Genomic DNA, 12252 nt, shown 5'->3' with positions numbered 1-12252 from the left:
ATTTTTGTGTATAGTGTTACGGAGTGTTCTACTTTCATTCTTTTACATGTACCTGTCCAGTTTTCCCAGCACCACTTATTGAAGAGGCTGTCTTTTCTCCATTGTGTATCCTTGCCTCCTTTCTCATAGATTAGTTGACCATAGGTGTGTGGGTTTATCTCTGGGCTTTCTATCCTGTTCCGTTGATCTATATTTCTGTTTTTGTGCCAGTACCATATTGTCTTGATGGCTGTAGCTTTGTAGTATAGTCTGAAGTCAGGGAGTCTGATTCCTCCAGCTCCATTTTTTTCCCCTCAAGATTCCTTTGGCTATTTGGGGTCTTTTGTGTCTCCATGCAAATTTTAAGATTTTTTGTTCTAGTTCCGTAAAAAATGCCATTGGTAATTTGGTAAGGATTACATTGAATCTGTAGATTGCTTTGGGTAGTATAATCATTTTCACAATATTGATTTTTTCAATCCAAGAACAATTTCTTTGTGATTTCCATTAACACATTTTCATTACCTAATACCAAATGCTGGTCTTTCTAAATAATTTATTTTTCCATTATTCTATCTATTGTTATCTTAACAGTTAATCTTTTCCAAATAATCCCAAAAGTGATGTAATATTTTTCTTGTAGAAATAATTTTTTTAGGTCCTTAAAATTTTTAATCTAATAAACCAGCTTTGTAGGTGTTGATAAATTCATTTGGGATTAACGTGTAATTTCTGGGAGCAAAAGCAAAGTATATAGTGCCATAAAATTGGTTTTGACTACTGTGTATTTATATATTAAAATGAGGGGGAAAGTGCTTCCTATACTCAGAATATCATAACATGCACATTATTAGGTTTTTCCATCCCCTGTTATAAAATAATCTAGTAAACTGATTACCTAAACTAAATAATAACTTATGTGGCAGCATGAGATGATCCTTTAGGTTTAATATTTCTTTATATATTTAAGTATTTTCCACTTTTCTACTTCCATAAAAAACACAGCTTATTTCATCGGGTGTTGGAGTTCTGTGAACATTGAACATAATACAACATAATACTCTGTCTTAAATAACTACTTTGTTCATACTAAAATCACTTAATACCTTGAAAGGATAATAAAATAATCTCTCATATTCATCCTCAGAAAATAAGGATGGAAGCACATGCAAAATTTGCAGTTCTTTGGCATCTAACAAGGGACCTCCATATAAATAAGTCTTCATCTTTTGCACGGTCTTTTGACAGGTTGGTTACATTTTATATTCTGATATCTTAATGTTTCTTTTCTTGAATCCCCTGGCCTATTTGGTAGGGGAGAGAGAGCAGGGATAGGAGAGAGCAACTTGCGATTTTATAAAGAGAATTTATAAATTATTTTTTTAAATCTAAGCTGTATTAAAAGGCATGGCATTTTCATTTATCTAACAGATTTTCACCTTTCATGCTCTGGAGCACCCAGTGCCCCTTCCTTTCATTGGATGACTTCATCAAGTTACTTCTGTGTGCCAGGAGCCGTTCTAGGTGTCAGGGTTACAGCAACAGATACAGCCTGCTTGAGTTCACATTCAGTGAAATTTCATATAAACAGTAGATTGTATAAGTGTTTCTCTAGTAATCATTCTCAGTCTTCTGCCTGAACCAGATCTTAAAATCTACAGCAAAAATACTGACAAAGCGCTTCCATGGATTAAAACAATCTGCAGTTAACTGCCTGAGAGTTTGTCTAGACTACATAGATGACCCATACCCCAAATATGAGATTTGCAGTAACTTCCAAGGAGATGCCATTTATAGGTAAATTTACATACATTGGCATAGATAGCAGTCTCACCAGCAAGTCTCATAGAGGTGGCCCCAAATCTAACTACACTGAAGCCGCACTCAGGATCAGATGTGGACTCTACTGGATGTTATTTCAGCTGGTTATTTCATGCAGCATCACCATTTTAAAACGGTCTGCTGTTGAACCCCTGTAATGAACTGGTCCCTGGGCCTAGGTGCTTTACAAATACCATCTGTAATTTAATGACTGCCTGTCCTCATCACGTGAGGCAGTGAAGGCCCCAGTGAAGTTAAGTGATTTGCCCAAGATCGTTATACACGAGGTGAAGTGGATGGCCCAGATTTGAATCTTAGGTTGTCTGATTCCAAACTATACCTCCACACCTTTCACAGAAGGTCTTTCCTTGAATTAAGCACATCGCTTTCAACTGGTAAAGAGAATGGGAGCAGTGGGGCACAGACCAACATGAAAGTAGTGTTGACTTGCAGACAGTTCAGTATTTGGTGATGTGAACAGTAATATGTTGCTAAAACAAGACTAATTGTCTAAGGTTTTTTTTCCCTGTTTTTTGGTATTTATCTTTTAAAGGTAATGTATGCTTGTGAAATTTCAAAAAACACAAGAAAAGAGAAAAAACTATTTCTCCTTTCTTATTGTATCTACTGAGACTGGGGATTAAGATTATTAAAATACTGTGGTCAAAAGTTATTCTGAAGTATGATTACTTTAAAACAGTTAATTCAAAGCCAGAAACACAATTTATCGTAATGTTAATTTTAGAAAAATTAGAGTGTTAAAATTAAAGTAGGTATTTTGCTCTTTGTTTTAATTATTGGTGTTTATTGTAGGTCACTGTTCATCATGTTAGATAGCCTTAACAGTCTCGATGGTTCCACCAGCTCTGTGGGACAAGCCTGGCTGAACCAAGTCCTGCAAAGACATGATATTGCAAGAGTTTTGGAACCACTGCTCTTGCTCTTGCTGCATCCCAAAACTCAGAGGGTTTCAGTGCAGCGGGTACAAGCAGAACGTTATTGGAATAAGGCCCCCTGTTATCCCGGAGAAGAGAATGACAAGCATTTCATGCAAAACTTTTCCTGCAATAATGGTGAATATCACACAGAAGTAGAACAACTTTATTTAGAATTAAATTATTAAAATAAAATGAAAGGCGAACACAACAGTGATTGTCAGGAGAACCAAACGTGAGAATTTCTCCCTGGGCTGATTTTCTCCCCTCCTCATGGACTAGCAGTGCTCACATGGGCTGTGTCAGTATGTACCTTATCAGCGACCATCACAGGGGACTTGGATCTCTGTTATCAGTTGCTTCTTTCAGGGGAGGACTCAGCCCAGCTCTGGTCAGAAACATTCTTCAGTATTAACAAATAACCTTTAGAGTTTATAATCCTGGCCCTGCAAGGCTCTGTAGATACTTCACTGGGAATCTTTAGTAAGCTTATAATGCACTTTATATTTCATGCATCATTTTCCTCATCTGTAAAATAGGAATGATAATACCCATCTCTAAGGCTTCATTGTGAATGTTAGACATAGTAACGTTTGTGACATATTTAGTGCAGAGACTAGTGTGTTTGATAAATATTCTCTATTGCTAGAATAAAGTACACACTTCACAAATTGCCAAATGATACCCTCTGTAATACACTGATAATGGCCCCCTTAGGTTAATATACCTTAGGGACAAAAGACTCAGTATTTCATTTGTATCTCTTGTCAAATAATCCTGTGAGGTCAGTAATGAAAGGTCATTTGACCGAGCAGGAAGCTGATGCTTAGAAGGCTGTGGCTTTCTCAAAGTCCCACAGCTGGTAAGCGGTTAAGGTAGAACTAAACTGTCGTGCTCCTACTTCATCTTTAGTGTGTTTCTACAGAGCCTTGGTTCCTTTCTCTTACTACCTTTCCACTGCTTCCCCTGAATCTTCTAAGAACATGCTCTACCCTGCTTATTGCCAGAACTCTGGTGTTAGCGCTTTGCCTGCCGTAGTTCCTGCCTGTCAGCTGAATTCTCATCTGTCCTCTGAGATCATTCTCAGACCTCACCTGTGGTGTCATGATGCTTTTCCTAAATTTGAAGCATCTGATTTTGCACTGCTTGCACGGAACTAAGCCTCTCTAAAAGAATGTTCCCCCAAAAGTACCGAAATGGATGTTTGTGATGCCCTGCTAGTTTTAAACTTCTTAGAACAGTGATGTCTTTTCCTTACCTCACCCTCCTGTCCTGGTTTAGGGCCTTACTCAAACTATATAATTCATAAATGCTTGTTGAATTTTATTAAAATCAAGAAGATTATGTATTTATGTATTAACTATATACTAAATGATTTTAAAAGGATGTCGTATTTGGGGATAAGGGCAAAGTTTTATATTTTATCTGTTAAATGTGCTGTTTTGTTTAATTCAGTTGAATTAAACTGAATTGTCTATTAAATTCTGATTAATGGTCATCTACATAATTTTCTAACTTAAGTCTAGCATATTAATAAATATTTTAATAGGAAAATATAAGGAGGTAATGAAAGTAATGATTAAAAATCTTGTCCAGTCTACATTTCAGTTATTTTAATATATTTTATATTTTTCCTTTACTCTTTTTCTCATATGCCAGTAAGCCAAGTACAACTCATTGCATCGAAAGGAAATGGTGAAAAGACGCTTACCATGGATGAAATAGAGAACTTCAGTCTTACTGTTAATCCATTAAGTGACAGACTGTCCCTTCTAAGTACCAGCAGTGAGACAATTCCAATGGTTGTATCTGATTTTGATCTTCCAGACCAACAGATAGAAATACTTCAGAGTTCTGACTCTGGATGTTCTCAGTCCTCTGCTGGGGACAACTTGAGTTACGAAGTTGATCCTGAAAACGTGAATGCACAAGAGGATTCCCAGATGCCAAACGCAGGCTCCCCAGATGACGATGTTCAGCAGGTAGTCTTTGACCTGATATGTAAAGTCGTAAGTGGCCTCGAAGCAGAATCTGCATCAGTGCCATCTCAGTTAGAAATTGAAGATACGCCCCCAAAGGACAACGATGTAGATCCAGGCGAGGAGATGATTAAAAGTGAAGATCAGTCCGCTCAGGTTGCTTTGCTGAGTAAGGGAAATTCTCAGTTTTTGTCTGTGTCTGCAGAGGAAGGCTGTGAGTGTGTGCCCAGTGGGATCTCCAGAAATAGCTCCTCACCTTGCATTTCAGGAACCACACAGGTTCTCCATGACTCTCCTGTTGCCGCTACAGAGACCAGATCTAGACACAGAAGTCACGGTAGTATTCAGTTCAGCTTCAAAGAAAAATTATCGGAAAAAGTCTCAGAGAAAGAAACAATTGTTAAGGAGTCAGGTAAACAACCAGGAGCAAAACCTAAAGTAAAACTTGCCAGAAAAAAGGATGATGACAAGAAAAAAACTTCAAATGAAAAGCTCAGACAAACCAATGTTTTCTTTAGTGATGGTCTGGATTTAGAGAACTGGTATAGCTGTGGAGAGGGAGAAATTTCTGAAATTGAGAGTGACGTGGGTTCTCCGGGATCACGGAGGTCTCCCAATTTCAACATCCATCCACTCTATCAACATGTGCTTTTGTATCTCCAGTTGTATGATTCATCAAGGACTCTGTATGCTTTTTCTGCCATCAAGGCCATCTTGAAAACTAACCCCATTGCTTTTGTAAATGCCATTTCAACCACTAGTGTAAATAATGCATATACTCCTCAGTTGTCTCTGCTTCAGAATCTATTGGCCAGACACCGGATTTCTGTTATGGGCAAAGATTTTTATAGTCACATTCCTGTGGACTCGAATCATAATTTCCGGAGTTCTATGTACATAGAAATCCTTATTTCCCTCTGCTTGTATTATATGCGTAGCCATTACCCAACTCATGTCAAGGTCACGTCACAAGATTTAATAGGCAATCGAAACATGCAGATGATGAGCATCGAAATTTTGACACTCCTCTTTACTGAGCTGGCAAAAGTCATAGAAAGCTCTGCAAAAGGTTTCCCTAGTTTTATCTCTGATATGTTATCCAAGTGCAAAGTTCAGAAAGTGATTCTTCACTGTTTGCTGTCATCCATCTTTAGTGCACAGAAATGGCACAGTGAAAAGATGGCAGGTAAGAACATGGTTGCTGTGGAAGAAGGTTTCTCAGAGGACAGCCTGATCAATTTCTCGGAAGATGAATTTGACAATGGCAGCACACTCCAGTCACAGCTTCTTAAAGTGCTTCAGAGGCTCATTGTTCTAGAACACAGGGTAATGACTGTCCCTGAAGAGAATGAAACAGGTTTTGATTTTGTGGTATCTGATCTGGAACACATCAATCCCCATCAGCCCATGACTTCTCTTCAGTATTTGCATGCCCAGCCAATCACATCTCAAGGCATGTTCCTCTGTGCGGTGATACGAGCTTTACATCAACACTGTGCTTGTAAGATGCACCCACAATGGATTGGTTTAATCACATCTACTCTGCCTTATATGGGAAAAGTTCTACAGAGAGTCGTTGTTTCTGTGACACTACAGCTTTGCAGAAATCTAGATAACCTAATTCAACAGTACAAATATGAAACGGGATTATCTGACAGTAGGTAAGGGTTGATTTTTAATTTTGTCATTATTAACATTTTTTACATATATTACTGCTTAATCATCCAGTAAGTCAGTTGCAGTTTGGGGAAGTAAATTAGTGGTTATCATTAGGTTACGAACAGTATCTTATTTTCATAAAGAGCATTGAGGAGAAGTGTCAACAAAAGAATCAGGAGTGGAAAACAAGGAATATATAAACAGGACTTTTTTCTCCTAAGAGCTGAAATTAATTTTGATGCTCTTAACAGAGCTGGCAAAAGTAATAGAAAGTTCAGCAAAGGGTTTCCCTGGTTTTATCTGATATCTTTAATTTCACACTAAAATTAATTTAAAATTACAAATCTTTTCCCATCTGATTTTACTTCTCATTCAGGATTTTCAGTTTGGTGACGAATTTTATCTGTATCCCCAGGCCATGTTCAAAATTAATCTGTCAAAATTATCTAGATGTTTAATAGACTAATGTCTGGCTTTATATCCTGTATAATCTCAGGTACTAGATATAAAATATAAGAAAACTGCCTGTATCCTTTAATATTTATATGCCTGCCATTGCACGGTTGCTAGAGATTTACTGGCTGTATTTATTTTGTGTAGAATTTATTATCCAAAAAGAACTTTAGTACATTTAATGTGACTCACTTTTTTTATTAGAAGAGGATATAAAAGCTCCTAATTTATTCACTTAGTTATTTATTTATATAATATTTATTGAGCACTTACTGTGTGCCTGTCACACGCGGGACATTTACTACTGATAAAACGCAAACTTCTCTTTCACAGAACTTGTGTTCAAATGGATACATTTTATTTCAGGCCTCTGTGGATGGCATCAATTATTCCACCAGATATGATTCTTACCCTTTTGGAAGGGATCACAGCCATTATCCACTACTGTTTGTTGGACCCTACTACACAGTATCACCAAGTAAGACTGCACAAATATTTGACTGCTTTTTAAAGATTATGAGGCCTAATAAGTCCCATTTGTAATCCTCAGGAAGTGATACATTTTCTTCCCCCAACTTCAATAGCTTTTGGTCAATGTAGACCAGAAACACCTGTTCGAAGCCCGCAGTGGAATCCTCTCGATCCTTCACATGATCATGTCCTCTGTGACACTGCTTTGGAGCGCACTGCATCAGGCCGACTCTTCGGAAAAGATACCCATTGCTGCATCCGCCTCTGTTACCACTGTTAATCTTGGAGCCACAAAGGTTAGATAATCCACACTTCACCCTTGGCGCTCAAGAGGCTATTTGAGGATTCTCCCAAAGATTATGTTCTGAATTTGTGAATAATTTGAGTAGTATTTATGATTCTCTGCATGGATTGTGTAATTAGTTATCAAGTAATTTTTTAACCGTTTTATTGAGATGACATAACACAAAATTCACCCTTTTTAAGCATATATAATTCAATGTTTGTGTTTGTTTTTTAGTAAATGTACAGAGCTGTAGTACTGTCACCACAGCCTAATGTTTGAGCATACCCCTCACCACAGAAAGATGCCTCATGCCCATCTGCAGCCCCTCAGTTCCCATCCCTAACCACAATCATCACTAATCTGTTTTCTCTACATCGGTTTGCTTTTACCATTTACAGGCCATTTCCTGTAAATGGAATTATACATTATTTGGTCTTTTGTATCTAGTTTCTTTCATGTGACATAAGATTTTTGAGGTTCATTCATACATAACTTTGTTCCTTTTTTTAGGACATTTCAAGCTGACATTTTAATATGCAAATCTCTCCTGGAAAACGGTTTAGCAATATGTACAGAGATCTTTAAGTTTCATAGTCTTTGACCTAGTAATCTACTTTAGTAATGAATTCTAAGGTAATCAAAATTATGTAAATATATACATAAAATATTTATTATAGCCTTATTTAATGGCAGAAAAAAGAGAGATCCTAAACAATAAGGGAATGATTAAATAATTATCTGTTCAGTGTTACATTATGTAGCCACTAATGTCGTGGTTTTGAAGAATTCTTAGTGGATGGAAAGTGCTTAAAAGTTTAGTGGAACAGGGATGTTACATAATTAAACAAATATTGAATTTCTAATTATGTAAAAAAAAATCTATCTGCAGAAAAAGGAATAAAGAAAATTCACGTGTTAATAGTGATTATCTTAATATGATGAGGTTAATTGTTGATTTTAAAAAAGTGTTTTTCTTCTTATACTCTTAGGTATTTTCCAAATTGTCTTCTTTATATTTAGAGGGAAATTATGTGAATGTTTAAGAGCGTGTTAGGCTATGGCAGGTTGTCAAATTGATATCCCTCAATTACCTCATCTTGCTCCTAGACCTGACTTCCTAGATCTGGGAGTCATGGGAGCACACCGGGCATTGCGGGGGAAGGGTAGAACTCATTAGAAAATTGTATTTAAGTCTTGATGTTTGGATTAAACTATTATAGGGGTTTTTTTTTCCTTTTGAATTAAAATGACCATGGTTGCATCTCTTAACACTATTAAAGTTTCCTCTACCATTATGTAGGTAGTAAAACATACAAGTTCTGTATATTATTTCAAGAAAAACTAAAAGTGCGGTCCAGTTATTAATGCTTACATAATTTTTAATTCACTTGTCATTTGCTTAAATTTTTGTAGAACTTGAGACAGCAGATCCTAGAATTATTGGGGCCCATTTCAATGAATCATGGTGTTCACTTTATGGCTGCCATCGCCTTTGTATGGAATGAAAGAAGACAGAACAAAACCACCACTAGGACCAAGGTATGTATTTGTCTTTTCATTTGGTAAGCATATGGTGAGCACATGCTGATTTTCAATTCTCCATTAGTTGCAGTGGGGCTGGGATAGGGTGGGTGGTGGAAAGGCAACAAGTTTGTGTACAGGTTTAGATAATGATATATTGCCTAAATTTCTTAAATAAATATAAAAGATATTTTATGTGAAGACAGGTAATTAATGTAATATTAAAACTGTAGCTGTATTTTACATAGAAATGGTAATATAATGCAATGTGTTTTTTAAATGATAGTCATTCAGGGTACAGGGCAAGAATATGGAGAGAAATTTTCATCTTGACTAGTTTTCCATTACAACGTGACCTCTTAAATCATTTCTAAATGTAATTCATATGTTGTCTTTGGATTATGTATGTGAAAATTTTGTTGCTTTGTGGGTATGAAAGCTCAAAAAAGTGTTCTTGGACTTCACTGGTGGTCCAGTGGTTAAGAATCCACCTTCCAATGCATGGGATGCGGGTTCGATCCCTGGTTGGGGAACTAAGATCCCACATGCCACGGGGCAACTAAGCCTGCGCACCACAACCAGAGAGCCCATGTGCCGCAACTACAGAGTTCACATGCTTTGGAGCCCGTGCGCCACAACTAGAGAGGAGCCTGCGCGCCGCAACAAAACGATCCCATGTGCCACCGCTAAGACCCGATGCAGCCAAAAATCAATGAAATTAATAAATTTTTTTTAATCTGAAAAGAAAAAAAGCTCAAAAAAGTGTTCTATATTGGATATAAATACTAAGTCATTAGAATACTAAGGCTATTAAATAATTTATGTTCCCATAAGATATATGATTTGTCCAGCTAAAGGTTTCTAATCTTATTTTTGTGCTGATTTCACATTACATATAGACTGACATATCTAAAGTAATAAAAATAAACATTCCCACTTATATGACATTTTGCATGTGAGGATTCAGTAGTAGATATTACATTGGACAGAACTGAGATCCTAGACTATTTAAAATCAGTCAAGCACACGTGGTTTAATATGGCATATTGAACACATGCATTTTTCTCTGCTTTCTTCCCAAAAATGAGAGTAAAAACATTTTTAATGGCAAAACCCACAATGACAAAGAAATCGGGAGAGGTCACCACAAAAAAATAAGAGTCAACAAAATTTTGCAAGATGAAAAACACATGTCTGAGTTGTAATTGACTTAGATATCAGTATCAGCTTCTCTGCTCTACTAAGTTGCTGCAAGAAGGGGTTCAATTCCCACTGTAAAAACTATAGACAGTTTCTGGAAGTAGAAGTATCAGGTACTTCTTAAAGGCAGAGAGTTAGGATGGGGCTGAAATCTGGAGGACTGATTGAGAGTTTATAGATCCCTTTTTCCCAACCCAAGCAACCAACCACCCACTTCTCTTACCCTATCCCATCAGGAGACTGGAGTCAAGTTTACTATGTGAAGAGTTTATCGAGAGAGGCTCTTGGGCTTACCTGGTGGTGCAGTGGTTAAGAATCCACCTGCCGATGCAGGGGACATGGGTTCGAGCCCTGGTCTGGAAAGATCCCACATGCTGCAGAGCAACTAAACCCATGTGCTACAACTACTAAGCCTGTATTCTAGAGCCCACGAGCCACAACTACTGAGCCCACACACCACAACTACTGATGCCCACGCACCACAACTACTGATGCCCACATGCCTAGAGCTCGTGCTCCACAACAAGAGAAATCACTGCAATGAGAAGCCCGTGCACCACAATGAAGAGTAGCACCCGCTCACCACAACTAGAGAAAGCCTGCTCGCAGCAACAAAGACCCAACGCAACCAAAAATTAATTAATTAATTTAAAAAAAAAAGAGGGGCTCTTGACCCAAGGGCATAAGGTTGACACAAGTAGAAATTAGACTTCATGCTGAAACCAGCATTCAAAAGTCTACATTTTGAAAAATGGGAATCACCCTCACCCCAGTGAGATGGCAGTAAGTTACTATGGCCCTCAGGTAGGAGTTTGGAGGATTCCTCTCTAGGAAAATGACCTGACCAAGGAAAAAGATCTGTAGTTACTGAAGTTTTTGAGTGTCCTAGCAAAAACAAACTAGGCTGCTATCACCACACAGGAAGGCCCACCTATCCAGTAGTCCTGTGCACAAATGCTTGAGTTCCCATCATGTTTTACTTTCTTTTTGAAAGGCAATAGTAGCATAGTTGTTAAGAGCGCAGACTTTGAAACCAGATCTCTGGGGTTCAAATATTGACTTCTCCACTCACTAACTATATGACTTCTTCAGGGTAGCAGTACTACTTCATGGGGTTGTGAGAATCAGAAAGAAAGTGAGAGAGAGAGAGAGGGAGGAAGGGAAGAAGGAAAAATATATATATGGCACTTACCAATGCACAGTACTTAATAAGCACTCTGTAAATATATATATAGTTATATTATTATTACTCACATTTAAAATTGATAGCCAACTCTTATGAAGAAAGTCTCAAAAAATTAGACAAAGACCGAAACAACTAAATAGAGAAAGTCAAAAGAAACAATGCATGTAACAGAAGAAAATGTAAATAATAGTAATGTCCTTCAAGAGGTAAAACCATATTGCATCCATGAAATAAGAAGAGATTATAAGAAAGACTATTGCAAAATTTTTAAATTATCTTGAATGTTAAAAAATTTTATAGCAGAAGCAAAACAAAATCAGTTATAAGGGTTGGAAAGTGAAAGTAGATAAATACCGAATATAGAATGTAAATTTAGAGATATGGAAAATAGGTGAAAGGAGATTTAAAAATTACGGAAAGGATACCGGAGGCTCAAGATCTTTTTGAAGAAAGAAGGAATAGAAAAAATGAAGGAAGAAAAGTATCTAAGAAATAGTACAAGGAAATTCTGCAGAAATGAAGGAAATGAGTTGCTGCAGGCACTGTAAAAAGAGATATGTCTACACAAAGATCAGCAAGTAATTTCAAAACACTGAAGAAAAAAGATCTTACAGGGGCTTCCCTGGTGGTGCAGTGGTTGAGAGTCTGCCTGCCGATGCAGGGGACACGGGTTCATGCCCCGGTCCGGGAGGATCCCACATGTCGCGGAGCGGCTGGGCCCGTGAACCATGGCCGCTGAACCTGCGTGTCTGGAGCCTGTGC

General features: G+C 37.5%; 1 protein-coding gene across 5 annotated transcripts in view; it reads left to right on the top strand.

Annotated features, from left to right (window-relative positions):
- Positions 1-12252, top strand: part of DOP1A (DOP1 leucine zipper like protein A) — an 86506-nt gene that overhangs the window by 50714 nt on the left and 23540 nt on the right. For all 5 annotated transcript variants that reach the window (XM_065888484.1, XM_065888485.1, XM_065888483.1 and 2 more), the window contains 6 exons: positions 1127-1227; positions 2614-2873; positions 4395-6375; positions 7193-7304; positions 7411-7593; positions 8997-9122. In XM_065888484.1, the coding sequence (XP_065744556.1) occupies positions 1127-1227; positions 2614-2873; positions 4395-6375; positions 7193-7304; positions 7411-7593; positions 8997-9122 (2763 nt within the window). The remainder of the gene's footprint in view (positions 1-1126; positions 1228-2613; positions 2874-4394; positions 6376-7192; positions 7305-7410; positions 7594-8996; positions 9123-12252) is intronic.

This window comes from Phocoena phocoena, chromosome 12 (genome assembly GCF_963924675.1).
Source record: "Phocoena phocoena chromosome 12, mPhoPho1.1, whole genome shotgun sequence".
NCBI classification, from domain to species: domain Eukaryota; kingdom Metazoa; phylum Chordata; class Mammalia; order Artiodactyla; family Phocoenidae; genus Phocoena; species Phocoena phocoena.
The sequence above is the reverse complement of the archived record's forward strand: the minus strand, read 5'-3'. Positions and strand labels throughout refer to the sequence as shown.